Source organism: Furipterus horrens, unplaced genomic scaffold (assembly GCF_987537825.1).
Source record: "Furipterus horrens unplaced genomic scaffold, mFurHor1.1.pri manual_scaffold_11, whole genome shotgun sequence".
Classification (NCBI taxonomy): domain Eukaryota; kingdom Metazoa; phylum Chordata; class Mammalia; order Chiroptera; family Furipteridae; genus Furipterus; species Furipterus horrens.
The window spans coordinates 18,910,685-18,933,237 of record NW_028327181.1 but is presented as its reverse complement, the minus strand read 5'-3'; the positions used below and the strand labels follow the sequence as shown (position 1 = coordinate 18,933,237).

The 22,553-nt window shown below is 46.6% G+C and overlaps 1 protein-coding gene across 1 annotated transcript in view; it reads left to right on the top strand.

Moving 5' to 3' along the window:
- The first annotated feature begins 7,355 nt into the window (after nucleotides 1-7,355).
- Nucleotides 7,356-22,553, top strand: part of UBE2L3 (ubiquitin conjugating enzyme E2 L3) — a 34,383-nt gene continuing 19,185 nt past the window's right edge. Inside the window, exons 1-2 of the mRNA XM_090257627.1 lie at nucleotides 7,356-7,468; nucleotides 8,601-8,729. Coding sequence (XP_090113753.1) covers nucleotides 8,673-8,729 — 57 coding nt within the window. The 5' untranslated portion in view covers nucleotides 7,356-7,468; nucleotides 8,601-8,672. The remainder of the gene's footprint in view (nucleotides 7,469-8,600; nucleotides 8,730-22,553) is intronic.

The window sequence follows — 22,553 nt, the reverse complement described above, 5'->3', positions numbered from 1 at the left end:
GGAAACCTTCCCTGGCCTTCTGAGCTTGGCCTGGGCTCCCCAGGACTCTACAGCCCTCATTGTCCCACCTGGAACCTTTCCTTTTAAAGCAGGGATATGTCTGATATACATCTGTGTCCCTGCCCAGAGTGGGCTTAGAGGAAGAGTAAGTGAAAAGTCCCTCCCCAGAAAGAAAGAGTAGAGACCCCAGGCCAGGGAGGCAGGAAGGGCATGAAGGGCACTGTCTGACCTGACCACGTGACTACCTTCCATATCCAGGAACCATCTGGGAGCAAGGCCTGGGGCCCCAGACTCCAGGCTGCTCATCAGAACCTTGAGCAGAGGACTCAGGCTGGGTTGGGAGTGAGGGTCTGACCTCAGCAGAGATGTTGGCAGGGTCCTGAGCTACAGAATAAACACACACATACACACACACACACCCTTCTGTTGACCTGGCCACCTATGTATTTAGGAGCTCAGGATCACTACTTAAATCCGGCCCCTCCCTGTCCTTCCTTGCCCCAGGATCAAGTGACTCTCAAGAATAGATGCATGTCTGGCACCTGGCCATTTGCATTTAGACTGTAATGTTGTGGTCACATTAGAGACCCCTTGGCTTCTCAGTGTGTGGTGTAGGCCTGGCCTGGGCAGTGCCTAGGGCCTCTCACAGCTCAGGCTCTGCTGCTCTGAGGATGGCTGCCTGGCCTGAGCCACCCACACAGCCCTTCTGAGTGAATTTTCTCTCCCCCAACAGCTTCTCTTCTGTGACTGATCTTCCTGAGTTGCTCCTGGTGCAGGACAGACAGGCCCTCTCACTTACACAGTCATTTTCCCAGGTAGGTGGGCAGATGGTCTTGTCCCCATGTCACAGGTGGGAAGGAAAACTGAGGTTCTGAGAAGCAGTTGCTGTGTTCATTCAGCATGTGGCTCTGTGGGCTCCACCCTTTTTGCTGTACTCATGTTTTCTTTAAAGATTTTATCTATTTATTTATTTAGAGAAAGGGGAAGGGAGGGAGAAAGAAAGGGAGAGAAACCTCAACATGTGGTTGCCTCTCGCACACCCCCCAACTGGCCCACAACCCAGGCATGTGCCCTGACTGGGAATAGAAACAGTGACCCTTTGGTTCACAGGCCAGTGCTCAATCCACTGAGCCACACCAGCCAGGGCTTTTTGTTTTGTTTTGTTTTTTAAGATTTTATTTATTTATTTTTAGAGAGGGGAGAAGAGAGAGGGAGAGAAACATCAGGCTGCAATTCAGGCATGTACCCTGACAAGGGATCAAACCAGTGACCTTTCGCTTTGTGGGATGACACCCACCAAGCTGAGCTACACCAGTGAGGGTGTTGGCTTGCTTGACTATACCATGAAAGAGATGGATTACATGAGTGGTTTTCAAACTGGATTCCTTAGGGCTCCAGGTTCCTGGGAAATACTACAGGATTCTTAGGGTTGGAGAAGATATGTCAGGAGTTGGAAGGGGACATTGTCCCTACTGCTTCAATAGTGTTCTTTATCAGATTCTAAAGAAGACTTTGGTTTAATATTGTCTTTTTTTCTTTTTAAAAAGTTTATTTATTTATTTTTAGAGAGAGGGGAAGGGAGGAAGAAAGAGAGGGAGGGAAACATCCATGTGCAAGAGAAACGTCAATTGGTTGCCTCTCACATGCCCTCAACCAGGGACCCGGCCCAGAACCCAGGCATATGTTCTGACTGGGACTCGAACTGGCAACCTTTCGGTTTGTGGGACAATGCCCATCCCACTGAGCTACACCTTTTGGTTTAATAAGGTCTTAAAGAGGTTTGCTGCTAGAAACATATTTGAAAACCTCTGGGTTAGAGATCCTCCTATGTATTATATGCACAGACACATGCCGCCCTGAGAGAAGGCACATGCCCCCTTCACGTCTTGGTTCACCACATATCACCAGCCCTGTATTCCATGCTTCCTCTCCCACAGCCCCAGTTTGTGACCTTTGGGTCATGTGGTCATGGGGTCTGGAATCCTGGGTAATTTTGGTTCACAGTCTCCTGTGCCAGCTTGACTTGGCTCTATTTCAGCTCTACCACTCAACCACTGAGCCTTGTAGAGCTTGTCTGGCCTTAATGATGGCTGCGCGCTTCATCCTGAGGACCCACCAAAAAGGTTTTATGTTTCCTAACTTCTGCAGCTACAATAGTCCTAGCTTTCCACTCCACTTCCCTTATTTTTGGGGTCAATGTGTTTTCTGTCTGTTCTCTGATGTCGCCTCAGCATCTGGGATGGTGCCTGGCACATGGTAGGTGCTCAATAAATATGTGACTGAAGAAGACAGAGGCAGACAGGCTAGCTGTGACCTGTGTCCTCATGTAGTTTACAGCCTCAGGGAAGATACAGAGGTTAAACACAAATATAGCAGAGGAATGTGGTGAACTCAGAGCTTGGGCAAGTTCTGTGAGTGAGGGGTGTGGTGCTATTGGGGAGCAGAAGCCCACAGAGCAGGCTCCCCCGGAACTGAGAGGAGAGGGGTGTGTGAGGTCTGCCCAGAGCGGAGATCAGATTTCAGGCAGAGGGACTTGCAAAGCCCTGTATTCTGGCCGCCTGCACTGGCTCTCTCCCATGCCCACCCTGCCCAGGGTTGGTCCGTACCCCTCTGGCATTGATTCTTCACAGTTCTGTCATGGATCTCCTTTGCCTGAGGAGAAACTGGAGCTCAGAGAGCAAGGGTCACTCAGCAGGATCCCAACCAGGTCTTCTTTCTCCAGGTCATGTACCTTCCTGGATTGGGCTGGATACCTGGGGAAGGACTGTGCTACTCTCTGACACCACTTCCTGGGTCCTGCAGCCTGCTCTGGAAGGTCCCCGTCCTCCTGGGCAGGGAGGAACACTAGTATGCCAACTTTCAGCTCTATGGCTGGGGCCCCTGGCCTGCTGGACTGGCCCCTCTCATCCTGGAAGCCCTAGCCTAGCTCCTCAGGCATGTGCCTCTGTGGGTGGCCAGCCTGCCCCCACCTGTACTTTACATGCCTTGTCCCTGAGTCCTCACCACAGCCCGGGAGGCTGGCACTTTCCTCCTCTGCAGACAAGGAAACTGCTTGGGGTTACACAAGGACTTGTGCCCAGGCCTGTGTGACCCTAATCTGGGCCCTGAATTGGTGCCATATAACATGGCCCACTGGCTCTGGCAGCCGGAGTGTAATTGTCATCTCCAAGACCTCAGACAAATGACTACTACTTCCCAAGGACCCTGTTGCTGTTGGCAGCATCATTGTTTTCCAGCTACTCAGTGTTGCCAGGACAGATCTATATTCCACCTTCTGCCATCTCCGCTTCTCTCTCCTCTGGACCTGTTCTAATAACCCTCCTTTCTCCGCAGCCTGAAGCACCTCCCTGCTAACACCAGTGGTGATATCATTTGTCCAGTCATTTGACCATTGCTCTGGGGCAGGGGACAGTCCTTTATCAAATGTTTGTTGAATGCCCAACCTAATCAGGGCGAGATGGGGGCAGGCACCATGTCAATACATAGAGAATCTCCAGTGGGGTTGCCAAAAGGAGGAAGGAATGAGGAAGCAAGAAAGATAGGATAGAATAGGAGGAGGGAGAATAGGAGGGTCGGAGGGAGGGAGGGAGCCCTTTCGGTCCTCTGAGTCTCCCAGATCTTGGTTTACCCTTCACAGTCCAACTGCAGACTTGGGCTCAAGCCTCTGACCAGCTGAGTGACTAAGAAAAAGTTGATTGATCCTTTGAGCCTTAATTTCTTCCTCTGTAAATGGGACTGATAACAACAGTTCTGGCCTCAGGGGACAGTTGGAGTAGCTGATGCTTGTGCATTTACACTCAGCCCAGCACACAGCGGGCTGTCAATTTCCCCAGGTGAGCATGGTAAGCTGAGTCCTTAAGAATGACTAGCACTTGCCAGATGGTAAGGGAGTGTTAGGGGGAGGGAATGACAAAGGCATCATAGGCAAGGGAGCAGTATGGTCAGAGGCTGGGGGTGTGATATGGCTGCAGGACCAGTTGTGGGAAGGGAGTGGTATAGGACAGGAAGCTCTGGGCAAGCAGAAGGAAGTCAACGCATCACCAGCATGGACCAGATTGGGGTCTACCTCCGGGGGCCCCACTTCCAAGCTGGGTGATGCCAGGCAAGCCATTTTATCAGAGCCTCAGTTTCCTCCTCTGTGAAGTAGAGTATCTTACCATTGCTCTGTGGTACCAATGCACTCAGTGGTGGGTGCAAATGTCCAGTGTTCAGTGCCAGGCACACAGTCAGGCTAACAAGTGTGAATACCCATTGCCAATTTCCTGCCTTAGCAGAGGTACTTTTCTTTCCCTGCAATGTCTCTTGTCCTCTCTCCTGCGGTAGAACTCCTTGCACCTCTGGCCCCTCCACTGGCCTCTGTCAGGCCGCCTGTCCTCTGAGCTCCACAACTCACCAAATCCTCCCACTTTCTGTTGTCTTCCTTGGTGCCTCCACAGGGCGCTGCCAGCCCCTTGAAGGCAAGTACCACTTTTGTATCTCCCTCTCTGAACCAAGCAGATGAGCACCCAGGACTCTGTGCTGATTGGAGAAAGGAGCAGCCTGTGATAAGTTTGAGCAGAAGAGCCTGGAATCCAGGAGGAGGAAGAGGCCACTTCTGATGGGAGGCTCTGAAGGTGACATAAAAAGGTCAGGTCTGAATGACCAAGGTTAGCTCAGTGGAGGGTGGGGTGTAGCTGATCTAACCAGAAGCCAGAGCAAGAGAGGGGCCCCAAAGACCAGGCAGCTTTCCACTGGGACTGGGTACATTTCCTGGGTGCTTATTTAACAAGGGCACTCTGCTTCTCAGGGCCTTGGTTCCCCACCTGCAAAATGGCTACAAGGGAGCCATCTTGCAGGGCAGTGGTGAAGACACAGGAAGATGCCACAGCAAAGACTAGTTCTTGGCACTTGGCCTCTCCTGATCCCAGTCTCTATTCCCAGTTTAGCATGTTGAAGTCAAAAGTATGCACTGTGCTTCCTTACCTGGCTTGGAATTCTTCAGGGCAGGATCCCATTCATTCTGTGGTTCTCCATAAGTAGTTCTTTCTTTGACCTGGGCCCACAATAGGACCATGTAGTCTGTCCCCAGGACACACTTCCAAGTCCCCCATGGCTCTAGGGAAGTATCTGACAGAGTCCCTCACACATCTGTCAAATGTTTACTGAGCACCCACTGTGTGCTGGCCCTGGGGGAGATAAAAGGCAGATGGGGTCCTTGGTTGCGTGAGGCTTGTCATCTCTCTCTCTCCAGCTCCCTTCCAGTGTCAGGCCTGGGTTCACAGGACACTGTACAGGAGGCCAGTTTTAGTCCAGGCTATATATTTCCAGCGCCCTTTTCTTCTCTCCTTTCCTGGGAAACCGATTGCTTTTCGAATGGAGAAAAGCTCCTTCACAAGACCAAAATGTGTTCTGAAGCTGCAGCCTTCTCTTCACCTGCACTGCTACCTGAGGTCCAAACCACTTGAATCATCTCTGCCTGGATGGCTGCAGCAGTCTTTTAAAGGGCCCCTCATCCCCTTACCTACTTATCCTCTTACCTGCTTCTGTTCTCCATTATCCAATCAGAGTACGCTCCTTAAACACCTGTATCTGACTGTTTGGTTGCCATCCACATCCATCAAAGGGCTCTCACAGAAAAGTCAAATCATTTCCTTTCCTACAAGGCCCTCCACAGTCTGTCACTCACCTCCCTCAGTCCCTCTAATTAGAGGCAAGGATTAAGGTTGGTTGAGGCCCTGGGTGCAGAAGAAAATATTGGGCCTCTTAAAAAAGAGAGACAGGGAAAATAAAAATACATGTTAACCATATTTTTAAATAAATAAAAACTATTATGTACTATTAATGTTTTATTTCCAATAAAATTTGAATATAATATATGTATAATATAATTAATGATAGCATAATAATAATCACAAAGTTTTGAACTAATAGTTGAACATGTAAAAGTATAATTATAATTAATGATAGTATACATATAATAGGAGTAACAATCAGAAATTTGAACAAAAATATCATAGACTTTTACTTGAAATTATAATTACAAATGTGAAAATATTTAAATAAATTTTTTCTTGCTGATGTAACAACAGGAATTAATTTTATCTTAATATAATTTCAATAATAGGAATTAATTTTAATATAATTTCAACTTACCTGAATATTTATGTATACGCACAGAAAACTATTTTTGAAACCGTAAATGAAACAAGTACATATCTACAAGCTAATTTACATCCCTGCGTATTTGCATATATCGTAAGTCTGTAGTGCAGGAGAACCTTTGTAAGTACAAAGTAGCAAATAGGGTTCTATTGCTCCGATGAGCGGTAGCGCAGCCGAGCGTAGTATGTGTATGGTATGCAGTGTAGTTATGAAATAATGAAAATAAGCGAATATAAACATACTATCAGGTTTTACTGCGGATTGTAAACTTGTATGTAATTAAAATTGCCCATATGAAACCAAACTCGGTGTCATTAGAAAAAAGTGTGAAGTTGGGGTTTTGCAGGGCCCTTCAGAAGTCAGGGCCCAGGGCGTGTGCCCGGTGCGCCCGCGGTTAAATTTGCCTCTGTCTCTAATCCTTCTTCTTAAAAAAAAAAAAAAAAAAAAAAAAAGATTTGTGATTATTTTTAGAGAGAAGGGAAAGGAGGGAGAAAGAGGGAGAGAAACATCATGTGTGGTTGCCTTTCACATGCCTACAGTTGGGGACCTGGCCTGCAACCCAAGCAGGTGACCTGGCTGGGCATCGAACCCTCAACCCTTTGGTTTGCAGGCCGGAACTCAATCCACTGAGTCACACCAGCTACGACCCTCTAATCCTTCTTACTCCATTCTGGCCACCTACCGCCCAAACAGTCTCCTGGTCTCTGCCAGTGTCATTTCCCCTCCTTGAAACACTGTTTTCCAAGCCTCCCAGCTGCTCCTTCCTATTCTTCACGCCCCACCCTTGCCTGTGGACAGGAATGGGACTCTGCTTCTAGCTGGCCGCATGACCTTGGGCAAATCATTGGGCTTCTCTATGCTTCTGTCTCCCACAAAATGGGGCTGTTAATGGTAACCAGTGTTAACTATTATTATTTATACTATTTCCTCAGTGAGGCTTTTCTGACTTCTCAATGAAAAGTCACTTTCCCATCACCCAGTTTTCTTTTCTTCACAGCGCTTAGCAGTGCCTGAAATAATCCTGGTTATTTAGTGATTTGTGCAACCAGTATTTATTGTGCATCTACTATATGCCAGGCACTGTTTGTAATTGCCATCGGATTGGACACTCCATCAAGACAGGGTATCTACTAGTTCTGTTCACCCAGGCCTCTCCAGCACTGTGGCCGGCACACAGTAGGCGTTTTGCACATCCGTTGCCCCGCCTTGGCCGCCCCTCCCCCGCTCCAGGAAGTGCGGGGGCTCTAGCTGCCGGGCCGGCCGTGATGCACACTGGGAAGGCAGCAGCACCAGATCCAAGATGGCGGCCAGCAGGAGGCTGATGAAGGTAAAAGCCATTCTCCGGCTCCAGCCGGACGGAGGGGCGGTGTCGCAGGCCCCGGGTCCCCGGGGCGGGCCGGACCTCCTTGGGCCGCCGCCGCCTGGCCTCCCACCCTAAGTGGCTCCGACGCCCCCCTGGGTCGTGCGCGGACTGAAGGAACTAACGGGGCCGCCTTAGGCCTCAGCTGGGGCGGGAGCGTCAGGCCGCGCTGGGAGCCGCCGCTGGCCCCCCAGCCCAGCCCGGTGTGTACACGCTGCCCTCCGCCCGGAGCCCAACCGGGTACTCATCTTCGCGGCGGCCGCCCCCCAGACTGGGAGCGGTGTTGATGTGGGGGCTCGGCCGGGAGGCCCCAAACCTGGTGCCTGCGGGTAAGGCCCGAGCACTGGAGCCCCGGCCCGAAGCCCGCGCCGCGGACCCGCCCCGCCCTGGGCCGCAGCGCGTCGGACTCCTAGCCCCGCTCAGCTGGGCCGCAGCACGGGAGGCGGGGCGGCTTAGGGGAAGAAAGGAGGATGCGGGGCGACTAAAGTTAGGTCAGTTTTTGGTGGGCCGGTTGGAATTGCGCTGGGTTCTAGCAAACTGTCGCCTTGTGACTGCAGAGTCACACAGCGGCAAGTTACAACTCCAGGAAGGTCGGCCCCGATCGCGGCACGGTTCTCCTTCCCCATCTCCTTTCCTCCCCACCACTTAGTCATTGCGATCTCTTTTCCCTGATTAAGCAAAGTGCCATGTTTGGGGGGGGGGTGTTGGCTTCAGTCGTTCGAATCAAAACCAGGCAAAGTTTATAAAAATAACTTGGTACTTTGTATCTTGGATGCAGCGGGGTGGTTTTTTGCTAATGGCTCCTTTGGTGAGGAACACAGATGCTAAACTGGCTTAATTCTTTCGCGAGTGTGTTTGCCGGCGTCCTCCAGAGCCGACCTCGCCAGCGTTTGTGAGTCGGCTGCCGGGTGGTGCTGCGAAGCTCAACCCGGCCGGAAATAAAAAAGGCCTGGGGGCTGGTTTCCTGAGGGGACATCAAGATCGGGGGTTCCTCCTGGGCAGAGCAGTGCTTGGTAGAACTGGGCATTGAACTTGGGAGTCACAGCCTCCGGGCTCTCCCTCCCTCCCTGAGAACGTTTCCTTTCTTTTGTTCACTAAGGGCTGAAGACGACATTGAACTTAATAAAACTCGATTGGAAGTGGGCGCACCACCATTCACCCAGTCATCCAGATGAGAGGATTGTTACTTGCTTATTTCCCTCCTCAACTTCCCGAATGCGGTCACCTGGTTAAGCTGTGTGAATGTTATTGTAGGAAGATTTCTTGAGCGCCTGCTTTCCTTCCTAATCTTACTGAAATTACTTGAACCCATGCCCCTATCTCTCAGGCGCCGTCCGGAGTGCTTTCCTCTGATTCCCCTTCAGGGACACCAGGTTTTGGGGGGGAGTGGGGTGGGGCGGTTCCGCCTAAAGCAAATGTTGCATCCTTTCACTCCTATTGAAAACCTCTGTGGTCTTGTCCTCAGCAGTTAATCCTAACGTCTTCCTTGACTTGCAAGATCGTTCTTAGGTTGACTGAAAGTAACTGCCCAGTCTCCCCTCCTGCCCCTTGGCTTCCCACTACCCTTTCATCTTCATGGTAGCTCCTTTTTTTTTTTTTTTTTTTTGTTTAAGCATTTTCTCTGTGCAGCTAGCTCTGTACTTCACCTTCATGATCGCGTTTAATCCCCAGTGAAATAAACAGTATTATTCCCATTTTGTAAGTGAGAAAGTGGAATGCAGAGAGCTTGGTTGGCTGTGTAGATTTTCTATTAGGGAGGGAGCGTGAGCTGTGATCTCAGTTCTGACAACAAAGGCCCCTGCTCTTGTTATGTGGTCTTCCTTTGCACACGATGTTGACTACCTGAGAAATGCTGCCTTGCTTGTGCCTCTCTGCCCTTCCAGGGAAGCCCCAGGTTCCACTATACCCAGCTCCCCTGTGAGGTGTATGTGGTCCCCCTTCAGAATGAGTTGTTTCCTCCTTTGTGTGACTACAGCACTTTCTTTTTAGAGATTTTTTACGAGTTTATTTGAGCCAAAACTGGCAGTTGCCAGGAAGCAGGATCTCAAATGCTCCTACCCAACAGTACGTTCATATTTCTCTTGAACACTTACCCAACGTGATTCGTGTTAGACTTGTCTTTCCTACTGGGTTCTGACTTCCTCAAGGGCAGGAATCTTGATCTAATTCACCCTGGTATCCCCTAGTCTAGGGCAATCAACCCAGTTTGGGGTTCTCAGGTTCTTGGTAGTCTGAGAAGGAAGTTACTTTGGTTTTTGAAATTTTTTGTGCGTTTAAAGAAATTGGAGCTTAGAACAAAAATATGTAACATTAACTGAGTACTTATTAGGTGCTAGATCATTTACATAAGTTCTTTTCAGTAACAAAGTTAGTGTATTATCATCTTTATTCTACAAATGAGAAAACTGTGAGGCTTAAATATAGGTTAAGTGTTGCTTAAGGTGGAGCAGCAGACCTGAATGGGGAGAAATGAGATGCTAAATCTCGCTTGCTCCAAATCCCAAATTCCATGCTCCTTGTCCCACTTTCTTATTTCAAGGATCAATGAAAGGGTATGTCATTTCTGGAGTTGTGGATGGAAATTCTTTTAATTCAGTAGGGGGGAATGATGGTGTCATGGTGTTGATCATTTTCTCTGAGAGTCAGTGGTTAAGCCTGGTTAGTTTTAAAAAAAAGAAAAAGATTGATGCAGATTGTTGGTGGAAATAAAAGGGATTTTCTATGGTGAAAAGTAAATATGGTGAATAATCAGTCTTAAAGAACTTTAGATTTGCTCAAAAACTATATTCCAGGACACTCAGAATCAGAAGTTTCTTTGTAACAGTGACTGCAGATAGTGTTAAAAGATAGTGATTTGCGTTTATGAGGCTAAGAAGTCATTTTAGGGAAAGTGAGTATGATAAAGTCTTTATTTATTTGTTTGTTTATTTATTTTTGCCAAAAGTGGTGATTTTTCAACCGGCATGCCATAAGAATTTTTAAAACATGCAGTACTTGACTATTTTATTTAGTCAGGGGCACTGACCTCTTTTTCCCTTAAATTGTCAAATGAACATTGACAACAGCGAACACAAAATAGCCATCCGGTGTGAATGAATCAAAATTATACCTTTTTGTTGTTGTTGTTGTTGTTAGATTGGCAAAATACGTATTTTTTTGCTGTGCTGCAGAATTTTAGTAATTAATTTATATGTGCCATGAGATGAAAAAGGTTAAAAAGTCACTGGTCAAAAGGATAAGTTTTTCAGAACCCCTTTTAGGAACCACAATGTTAATAAAACATTAAATATGTTTTAATTTGCAGGCAGCTAATTTAGCATTAGTGGCAATAACCAGGTTGTAACCATGGCTTCATTCAGGAGGGAAATAGCTACAAAAGTGAAACCTTAAGGTCCAGTGGCTAAGGAAATTGATTGCAGTCTCATAATTTCTTTTCAACCTTTTTTATTTGCACACATTTTCCTAAGGGCCCTCCAGCTGAGTATCTTCCCAGAAGGGCTTTCTCAGAGGGAAAATTTATGAATTTAAGAGAGGAGTGACATTTTATTAGTTGTTAGGTTGTAACTGTTGAAAAGAGTATTTCAGATTTGTTAGTAATCTCTTAATCCTGTGTGAAATGATTTTTCACTCAGGACTCCATACTTTCAATCCATAATCGCCTGTGAATGAGTAGGAGGAGTCACTAAATTACATTTCATTCCTTGGAATTAATTGTACTCAACAGTAAACTAGTTTGCTTCGAAGTACAGCTTTGTATTCTGTGAGGTTGGGCAACTAACACAATACAGCAGTGAGTGTGTCTGGTACTGGTTTGTTGTGTGTGTCAGGAGGTGAAGGGAGTTTTACAAATGATGTTGTGTCAGTGTAAGTGTCCTGAATCCCCTCTGGGTTTTTGGGAGTTGAAAAAGCATTGGGCTTTTTATCCTGAATTCATGCATCACAGTAAATTGGGATAATTTCAGCCTCCTTTAATTATATACTTTGTAAATGTTTCTCTATTAGAAGACGATATGGACAGACCCTGGGAAAGAGTATACTCAGTTATTGCAACATTTGGGACCTTTTCCTAAGGTTTATACTAGAACAGAAACATTTGTCTCCATGTCCTTGGACCTTTTCTGATCTTGTTACAACTCTAAAGAGGCTGTTGAGTTCACATTTTAGTGTACCAGCACACTTGAAAATATTCTCATTCCATTGAGAAGTATCACTGAATATTGGAGATAGTTTTCTTAAGATTGTATTTATTTGCTTTTAGAGAGGGGAAGGAAGGGAGAAAGAGAGGGAGAGAAATTGGTTGCTTCTCACAAGCCCCCAGCCCCGCAACTGGCGAACAGGGACGTGCCCTGATGGGGAATCGAACTGGCCACCTTTCCGTTTGTGGGACAGCACCCAACCCACTGAGCACACCAGTCAGGACAAGAGGTATTTGTTTTCTTTGCTACAACAGTAAGGTAGGAATTCAAGTTCAGAGAACCATGACAACTCCTTCCTGAGCCCAGACTCTTTATCCAACCATCTTGAGAGTTTTCCTTTAAATGGTACATAGACCTGTAAAGGGTTAAATCTAAACTCATCCTGTGCCTTGCACTTCTTTCTTGCGTAGGTATTGATCCACTTGTCTATTCATTCGGCCAAGGAAGAACCTGAGGGAGCCTGCCTCACCCTTTCCTCCCGCATCTAGCTACTTGCCAGATTCTCCTGAACTATGTGCTTTTACAAACTCTGTTCACTGCCTGTCTTTTCTCATCCCCACTGCCACTCCCTTAGTTCAAGCTATCCCCATCTGTGGTGGGACACCTGCATTAGAATCCTCAATGGTTTCCTTTTATTCCTCACCAGGCAGTCTGTTCTTAGTCCCACATGATCCCTAACCAGCAGTTCATCCAAGAGAAGCAAATGCCCTGCTCTCAGGAACCAAATTGAGTAGGTCAGGACTCTATTTAAAAATCCACATTCCTTATCATATTCCGTCTAGCTCTGGTCTTGCCAGTCTTTTCTCTCCCTATATGCCCATGGAATCCCCTGACATGGCATGTTCTGCACACCCTGGGTCTCTTGATTGGTGTCGCTGTCTCTTCCCTGCACCAGGGTAACTTCCTCTTCTGAGTTTTGGCTCAAGGGACACCTCCTCTGGGCTCTGTCCTTGAGGAGCTCAGTGAGGGAGAAGAATGACATGTAACTTAGAATAGAGAAATCCTGGTCTGTCCACTATATGCTGGATGTGTATGCTAGCTGAATAATGGAGTACAGGTGAGGGAAAGACCCTCCGACATGGAGGAGGAAATGGAACTTGGTCTAGCCTTTCAGAAGGAGTAGGGTGTCAGTAGTTGAAGAGGAGAGGGGCATGGCAGCCAATGAGGTTGAATAGCTTTTACCCCCCAGAATGGATGTGGACTGTGGTGATGAGAGCTGCCCTCAGGAACCCCAGTAACAACCTGCCTGCTCTGTGACACGGCTGCATGCTTCTGACCTTGTGCTGTCCCTTCCTTGGGTTTTAGTTAGGCCAGCCCCTGAGGTGCTTTCCAGAAGCACTGGGGAACTGGCCTGGTTTTACCAAGGCTGGCGTGTCCAGCGCACTTGGCCCTTCAGAACTAGCAGCCCTCTCTCCCTCTGCCTTGGCAGGGTTCTCCAGCCAGCCCCTGGAAGAGCTGCCTCTCCATGAAGGAGCATCATGGAGGGAGATGCTGGAGGGTTTAAGGGCAGGTGGCAGAGAGATATAGCTTTTCTGTTGAGGGATCAGGTGTATCCCCCGCTCCTGCGACATCCATGAGAAATAGCAGGCCCTTCACTTGTGAGAGCTTTTGCCTCCAAGTGTCTCCTCTGGCCAGCCTCATCCTGTCTGTTCTTGAGGACATAGATAATCTTAACTCTCTTCCTATTTAAAAAAAAGAGGGAGGAGCCCTGGCTGGTGTGGCTCAGTGGACTGAGCTCCAGCCTGCCAACCAAAGGTCACTGGTTTGATTCCCAGTCAGGGCACATGCCTGGGTTGCAGGTTAGTTCCCCGGTTGTTTCTCTCATATATAAATGTTTCTCTCCCTCTCTTTCTCCCTTCCTTCCCCTCTCTCTAAAAGTAAATAAAATCTTTAAAAAGGGGGTGTGTCTTTCATTCCGGTCAGAGCTATTGAGGAAAAATACAGCTTAGCCGTTAGGAGTCCAGGTTCTGGTGTTTGAGTTCTGGGCCTGTAACATCATAGCTGAGTGAACCTTGGTAAGTTACTTAACCTCTCTGTGACGAATTACTTCATCTGTGTGTGAAAGTTAAATGAGTTAATATATATCAGGTTCTTAGAAGAGTACTTGGCATGTATAAAGTGCAAGACACATGTAGATATTATTGGGAGTGAGGAGAGCAACCTGGCAGGAGGGGAGGGTTTGGAGGAATGATAGGGGTGGTGCTGAGGCCAGGTAGGGGTGGGCCAGCTTGGACATGACTTCACCACTGAGACAGAGCCCATTCTCTTATCTGCAGTGCTCTCCTGCCTCTTGAAACAACCTGTTCTTAGGGTTAGTGAAAGGTTTACCAAGACAGCTGTGTGAATGGTTTGTTTTAAAATGTTTACTTTTTCCAACAAAATCAAATGGCTCGAGTTCAAAATTTGTCTTCCCAGTATCTCAAAATTTCTCCCTGTGTATTTTCTCTTCCTGTTCTGAATGTACATACCATGTACTGATAGTCACTGCATCCAAAGAGGAGCCCAGGTGCTATGGAAGGCAGCAGAAGGTGCTGAGTTGGGCGTTCGAAGGAAGCTAATGAATAAGTAGTTGTAGTCCCAGAAATAATAGTGTTGTCTTTTGTCTTCTCTTTCAGCCTTGAAGCAGTAAAGTTGAGAAAGGTTGCTTCTGATGGCTATTCCATTCCTCCTCCTGATGCTCCACAGTCTCTTTAGAATTCCAGAGCTTCCAGAGGCCCCTTGACAGACAGGAAGCTTATAGGGTGCCAGCCATAGGCTAACAGTGAAGCCAGACACACTCACTGCCCAGCTCTTCCTGCATTCAGGGTCTTGCTCCTACTTTTCACATGAACTGATTCGGTTTTTAAGGAGGGATTTGGTCAGGTGGTGGTTAGACTTTTGTTCTTTATTTAACAGTTCCAAGACTGTGTCAATTATAGTTTTCTGCGCTTCATTAGCTTGTCAGATTTTGCTTCCACTTCTAACTAGCATAGTTCAGCAGAGGGGTGAAACATTGTTTTGACAACTCCTTGCCCAGGAGGCACATTTGCCACCAAAGCAATCAGTAACATCAAAGCCAGTGCTCATGGCACTGCTCTCTGTCTTTCTAAGAGTGAATGTTGCCTGTCTCTGTCATGGGCTGAGGGAGAGGGTATAACTCAGAAGCTGACAGCCTCTGAGCCTTTTCTGTAAATGTCTACTTCATACCAGTGTGCCTGTTGTTAAGAAAAATCACATGTAAGCTAAACTTAGAGGAGGATCCACCACACGTTTTACACAAGCAGTTGCCATTCTCACTTGTCCTGTCGTAGGCTCTGTGTCATTGGATCTATTGTAGACAGGCCGAAAAGGTTGTGTCCCAGTCTTTAAGGAGCTCACAGTCTGGTGTGCTGGCTTCTAGAGTGTATGATGTAGGTTAAGAATGCCAAGCACACCCATGTTCAGATTGAGACATAAATACATGCCAGGAGCAAGACCGATGGCTGGAAGCTGACTGTGCGTGGAGCTGGCATGAGAGCCTGCTCAGCGAGGCTTGGGCAACACTTGCCCAGAGGTGTGTGGGCAGTGCATTCCTTAAAGCCTGTGCTGAGTATCATGTTCTCTTAGAATAATCTCTTGACAAATAGTCTACCTCCCTGGAGCCGTGTGCTGTGATCGAGTAACAGGGACCTGAGTTCAGATCTTTATTTCTGCCTTGGACTCATTCATGTCTTCACCTTGAGCCTGAGAGTCCTGATTTCTCCAAAGGGGATAATAAAACCTTCTTAGAGTTATGAGAATAGTTAAGTGTATTAGTTGTGATAATAACAGAGTGTAAGATAGCTAAGCATACTGCCAACCCACGGAAGGGGGAGTGTGTTGGTATGGGTCCCACCCCCTTTACTGAGTGTTAAATTAAATGAGAGAATTGTGTTTGGGGGCTCTGAAGCCTTATACTTATATTTACAGTATTGAATTACATTGAAATGATTTAGTGCCATTGACACTGGTTGCTTTGTGCAAGTTTGGAACGTGCATTTCTGTCAAAATTAGTTACTTTTTTAGAGTCACAAAAACAAGGAGTAGCTATTTCAAATTACTGATGGCCTACCAATTAGTAATTTGAAGTAGCTGGTATTTTGAGAGTGGTCCTGTACTTAGATTTAAGACAGATTTGTGTTATTTTTCCTTCAGACATCTGGCTCCATCTGCCAGGTTTCATTTTGCCTGGCCAGGAGGAGCCTAGAAATGTTCCTTGTACAACATAAACACTTAATGACAAGCTGTGAAGGGCTAGGGCAAACACTGTGTAAGTTTATGCTTTTGTCATTATAAATCTTGGAAAGTGTTATTCCAGAGTAAGCGAAGTCCTCCCAGGATCCTGCTTCAGAAATAGGAGCCCCTGCCCTGGATGGTGTGGCTCAGTGGGTTGAGTGCCTGTCTGTGAACCAGAAGGTTGCTGATTGGATTCCCAGTGAGGGCACATGCCTGGTCGTGGGCCAGGTTCCCAGTTAGGGGTATGTGAGACAACTGACCGGTATATCTCTTACACATTGATGTTTCTCTCCTCTTTTTCGCTCCCTTCTTTTCTCTCTAAAAGTAAATAAATAAAATCTTCAAAAAAGGAAGGAAATAGGAGCCCCTGGTGCTGCTTGTTTCCAGTGGGTGTTCACCACCCTAACTGCTTTATGGCTGAGATGTTTATGGAGTGATTTCTGGCTCTCGCTCTAGTCCGGCCTTGCCCTGTACAAGGTCTGTAACTTGGGCCTTTTTGAACCTTGGTTTTACCACCTGTAAAATGAAGCTGATAATAACTGATTTGACGTCCTCAGGGGTTTCATGAGCTTCTAGTTATATTCTACTTACTGTTCATTGAAAACATTGCAGGGTGTTGTCACAACCAGCCACTTCTTCTCGAGAGGCTGTGATGGTGATGTGCTCTTAGCAAACCTCTACCTTATGTTTTGTTCTTGTTTCTTTTTAAATTAAGATACAATCGAGCATGGCATTTCCCAAAGCTTTGTGCTAACTACCGTAAGCATATTCATTTCTAATTTGAGACCCCATGAGTTCTGGTCAAAGGCTGTTGATGCTATATCTATGCTCTATTATGTAGAATAGAGGATGTACAAGTTCTGTTCAGAAGGTATCCAGCCATGTAATATTAAAAAAAGAGAGAGACATTTATTGAAAAAGATACAAGATACAAGAAACAGTGTATATAGGACAATGATGCCTCAGTCCCCTTCAAAGTAGGCACCTTAGGACCTAACACAGTTCTCTGAATTGCCATCAGTTGCGCTCTCATATTTTCCTGAATCTCATCAATGGTCTGAAAGCTCTTCCCTTTCAAAGGTGATTTTAGTTTTGGGAAAACCCAGAAGTTGCAGGGTGCCAAAACTGGGCTGTAGGGAGACTGAGTCACCTGGGTGATTTGATGTTTCGCCAGAGAACTACACTAGACATGATGCATGAGTGGGTGTGTTGTCGTGATAAAGCTGCCACTCATCAGCTGTGCATAGCTGCAGCCCTCTGAATCATCTGAATAGTTTGTGTGGAGGAATGTTCAAGCTTCACGCAAAATTTGATGCAGATTTGGTGCTCTACTCGCTCAGTTATTTTGAATGTGATGGCCACACAGTACACATATTTGCTCTGTGGTGTCTACTACCCCTACTGACTAGTACAGTGAAGTCATCATTGTTCACGCATGTGCATTTCAGTCTACTCTCCTTAGCACCAGGTTATATCAATGTCACACAAACTGTTCTTGTTATATTAACAATGGCTTGACTTTTCCCAGACACACCTCGTATGTTGGTGCCTGACACTGTCTTAAGTATTAAGAAGTGTGGTGATACAATTATGAAAGGAAGTAAAACTACCATTAATTGGGTACCTACTGAGGTGTTAAGTATTAAGCATTATATAATGGTTCTTGTAATTCTCATTAGGGTCTTGTGAAGTTGGTTTCCTCCATTTTTTTCGGGTAAGATTGTAGACTCCTTGGAACTTCAGGTTGGTGTGGAGGGTGGGGCCAGGAGGGTTGAGCGCAGGCCTGTCTGATGCAGAGACCTTTGTTCTTTCCAGTCCACTGAGGATTTGGCAGCTGTTGAAGCAGCCATCTGCCAAATCTAAATATTATTTCTATATATAATATGGAAAATAGATGTTGAAGAGAATGGCTGGGGAATGGTATATTCTGATTCTATTGCCTAAAGGAATCTTTAGAATAGAGAACAAGGCCCTGGCCGGGTAGCTCACTTGGTGAGAATGTCATCCCGTTACACCAAGGTTGCAGGTTTGATCCCCCTGTCAGGGCACATATATAAGAATGAACCAGTGAATGCCTAAATAAGTAGAACAACAAATTGATGTCTGTCTCTCTCTCTCTCAAAAAGAAAAGAAAAAGAAAACAGTAAACTGAGCCATAATCAGCGTTCACTTTTTAAAAAAAGAGTTCAGAACTTGGTTTGCTTCCATGTGCCTGGTTCAGTGAGAGGTGTTAGCTCTTTTAGAAGCTTATTTCTAGCCATGGAAATGACACTAAATTGATCAGGGCCTCCATGTCTTCCTTGCTAAAAGACCAGGCTGGATAAGTGGAGTGGTTCCTAAGCAGGGGTGCACCTTTTCATCACCTGGGGAATCCCTAGACACAAGTGCTCAGCTGAACTCAGGAGGTACTTATTCTGCAGGACTAGGGTGGGGCTTGGGCATGAGTGGGTCTTCCAAGTCCCTCTCTACCCTTTCTGCCCCTAACACACCTCCACCTCTCTGTGAGTGTTAAACAACTTCCCCAGGGTCTTGGGCATATACCCTGGTGGAGTTCCCAGCATTAATAATCACTCTAGCCAAACTCCTGATACTTCCCCTGTGATTTCCCCTCTGTCTTTGAGTATGTTTCCCACATAGGACGCCTACTCTCTCTAGAAGTTTGGCTTTCCCAATCCTTCAAGGCCCCTCTCAGAGCCTCTTCCATGAAGCTGTTACCCTCTGTTATTGCCTGATGCGCCTCCCCTGCTCTGACCTTCAGGCTCCTAGAGCAGAGCCTCTCTCCCAGCCCAGCCTCAGCAGCCAACAAGATGGTGTGCAGCTTTACTTCCTATAGTTCTTTAGAGGTACAATGCACCTTTTTCCACTCTGCAAATAAAAATTATAGGCTGTTACGAAATATGCTTTTAAAAACTACAAAACTACAAGAACCCTTAAGACTTGCTGGTTCAGAGCATTGATTTGACATCTGAAGCAGCCCTGGCTTGCACAGCTGAATTTTCCTCTATCTGTCTGGATTTCTTAAAGAGGACCATGGCCACAAGCTAGTTAAGAATCACTAGCTGCTGCCCTGTTAGTGTGGCACAGTGAGTTGAGTACCAGATGTGAACTGAAAGGCTGCGCGCGGTTTGATTCCCAGTCTGGGCACATGGATGACTTCCTGGTTGGGGGTGTGCAAAAGGCAATCTATCAGTGTTTCTCTCCCTCTTTTTTTTTTTCCCTCCCTTTCTCTAAAAATATAAAATATTAAAAAACAATAAGAATCACTGGCTCTCAGGCTATGTGTGAGGATTACTGTGGGAGATTTTGAAGTTTTCCAAGCCCCATCATAGACCTCCAAAGAAGGAAAAAAAGAGACTTTGTTAAATACTTTACCCAAACTCCGATGCACAACTGTCTCCTGCCCTCTCGTTGGCTGAGCCCAGCCTTCTGTCTAGGACTAGGAGCAGTGCACTCCTGCTAGGGTCAGGGCCATCTCACTGTCTGTGCTGGCAGAGCTGTTAGGCAGTGGTTCCTTTCTGCTGCATGCCACGCTTCCACCTTGAGTGGGCACCAAGCTCTGCAGTTTAGGGAATGACTTTTCCCCTTTGAAGAGCAGAGAGGTACACCCAGCCTTTTCATGTTCTGCAATACACTGAGATCCACATCTGGGCTCAGAAATGGACCTCACTGTGGGAAGCATTGCTCTTCCTCATCAGTTACCCTGGATTTCTGAAGCCTGCTTTCTCTCCCTGGGAGAAGGGACACGTGGGCTGCCTGGTTCTTCTTTCCTTTAAGCTCTCATCTCTTGGTTGGTCAGCATTGTGCCATCAGCCCAGAGCAGCTGACCAGGGACTGCTTCTTGGCTCTGAGCAGAACTGAAACAGACCTCTGTGGGCATGTTTTGTAACTTTCTGTCATTGTTGGCTTTGGTCTTCCTAACTTGGTTCTTGTAAAGTGGGGCCTCTCATATTTTTTTTTTTGTTGGGTCCTTTCATCCAACATTTGAAACGAAATTTGAAGTCTGAGTTTATATTGATTTTTTTTTTTTTTTTTTTTTTTTTTACATTTCTTCCCCAGTTCTTCATTTTTAGGATCTTTCTCAGTTACAGAGGTGCAATTTTGCTTGAGGGTTTGCCAATCCTCCTGAGTCATCGTGCCTTTTCAAGTGTCATACTTTCAGATGAACCTGTGTTTTCACTGAATGACTTGAATCCATCTTTAAGTTGTTCTCCTCCGTAGAGGTGTGATTGGCATTTTGGGTTGAACAGTTCTGGTCTGTAGGACCATCTTATGCAGTACAGAACTCTTAGCCTCCTTGCCCCTGATAGTGCCAGTGCTTCTCAGCAGCTGGGCTCTTGAGGACATTGGGAAATCAGGGTGGGGTGGTATCACAATGCCTGGCATCTAATGGGCAGGGCTGGGGATGCTCAAGTGCAGAGTCCTGCTGCATGTTGGCACCACCCTTTTGAGAAATACTCTTAGGGGGCTGTCCAATGTTCCCTGGAGGTTATGGGCTTGCTTGCTTGTTTGTTTGTCTTGGTTTCTTTCACTTCTGTCTTATAATCAGTTCTTCTTTAATGGTTAGAATTATGCAAAGGAGGTTGCCGCCTCACTCTTTGGCGAGCTTAACTTGACAGCAAGATAAGTTGACAGTTTATCTGGTAGATGCACTTCTGAGCCTCCTAGCCCTACCACCCACCATCAGTGCCACCCCTTCTTTGGCCAGGGTGTGTGTGGCCACTTCCTCCCACAGTATGGCTTTTGTCTTTGTTTATGTATCTCTTGCTATCAAACACCAGTAAGTGCCCTCCCTGCACCCCTGCGCAGTGCCCACTCATTCCTCCCTTTCTCTGTAATAAGATGCAGTTTTTCACTCCCATATTACAAGTGACCCCCATCTTGCCATGTTTTTGTAATTCTTTTGAAATATACCTCCTTGTGTTTATCGCCCATACTTCATGTTATTAGTATATGGATTTTTGAAGTCATAAAATATAGTTTCATATTATTTTAAAATGTATTTTCTTCCATGAATATTCAATATATTCTGTAATTTCTTTTTCTGATTGTCTAATTTTCAAGTTCTATCTGGAATTTTTTTATCGTTTGCTTTTTTAATAACCTGGTAGGACTCAGCTGTTTTTTGTTTGTTTGTTTTTTTTCCTTTTTAACTTTTTAAAAAGAGGGGAAGGTAGAGAAAAAGAGGGAAAGAAACCTCAGTTGGTTGCCTGTTGCTCACCTGCAACCGAGGACCTGGCCCACAACTCAGGCATGTACCCTGACTGGGAATTGAACCTGTGACCCTCTGGTTCGCAGGCTGCCAGTCAGTCCACTAAGCCACACCAGCCAGGGCAGGACTCAGCCCTTAAGGGACGTGATATGTTGTGTCTGTTGCCAGGAATCTGTTTGTTTGTTTGTTTTGTCATTTCCATTTTATTTTTATTTTTTCTTAATTTTTTTATTGTATTTTTTTCCCTCTAGCCAGGAATCTTACCTTGAGTATCTTGAACCAAGGACCAGAAAGTTAAAATACATAGAGATCCCTTTCTTTTCCGGAGTTTTATTTTCCTTCCCCAAGCCCTAGCTTCCCATCTACTTATTAACCTGATCATTAAGCAAGTGTTTGGTAAAGCACAACCATAAGTTTCTGAGGTTTCCTGATCCCTGCCCTCACACCTGCTCTCATGGGCCAAGGTGGTAGTATGGGTGTGAGGCCTTCTTCCCTTCCTGAATTTGTCCAGACTGCATAATCCCCAAGTGAGTATTTCTGATGAGTCCCAGGCATTAGCATTAGTAGGAGCACAAGGTGGCAGTTAGCGGGTTGAGTGGTCTTTGAGGTTCCATGCTTTCCCTCCTGCAGGCTCAAGTGAAGGGGCCAGACTACCTACCTCTTCCCCTACTGCAAGGGTCACAACGATTGCTGCTAGCATCTTTTCTCACCGAAATGGAACATTGCTTGGAAATGGAACTAAGTCTCTCAGTGGCAGCAGCTCTGTCATCTCACTGTAGCTTGTTAAAAATCCCTGTTTCAAACTTCACCCGATATTTGCTGGACCAGAATTTTCCCGGCTAGGACCCAGACCTGGACAGCTGCGGTGGGCAGCTGGGGTTAAGAAACAGCAGGTCCCTGTGGAAAGAACTTGGGCCTGTTGCCTGCTAAGAAGTGCCAGTGTGTCCTAACTGCCTCTTTCATGTTCATTCGACGTGCTGTCCTTGTCTGCTCACTCCATGCCAGGCACAGTGCACGTCCTCCAACCTGTAACCTGGAGCACCGGCTCAGTTCCCCTTCCTCAGGAATTGTGCCCCCAGGGTGCCATGTGAACTGTAGGCTGTGTGATGGGAATAGGAGGTACAGAAATCTTTTGGGGTTGGTATGGGGACTGATTCAGAGTCTCTATGTCATTGTGAGCCAGAGCACCAAACAAGGAGGGGCCTCCCAGTTATGGAGGGGTTCATGGGCTGGACCACCAAGAATGAAGCCAGGCCAGTGAGGAAGCTGTCCTTCCGCCCACCAGGGGGGGCAGGGCTCAGCTGGGTGGTGCTCCAGGGTTGCTGAAGAGAAGGCACCCAAAGATGTGGAGGATGCTGTTGTGCCATGGATGAGAGGCCTGACTGGGGACTTGGGGACACCACATTCACTCCAG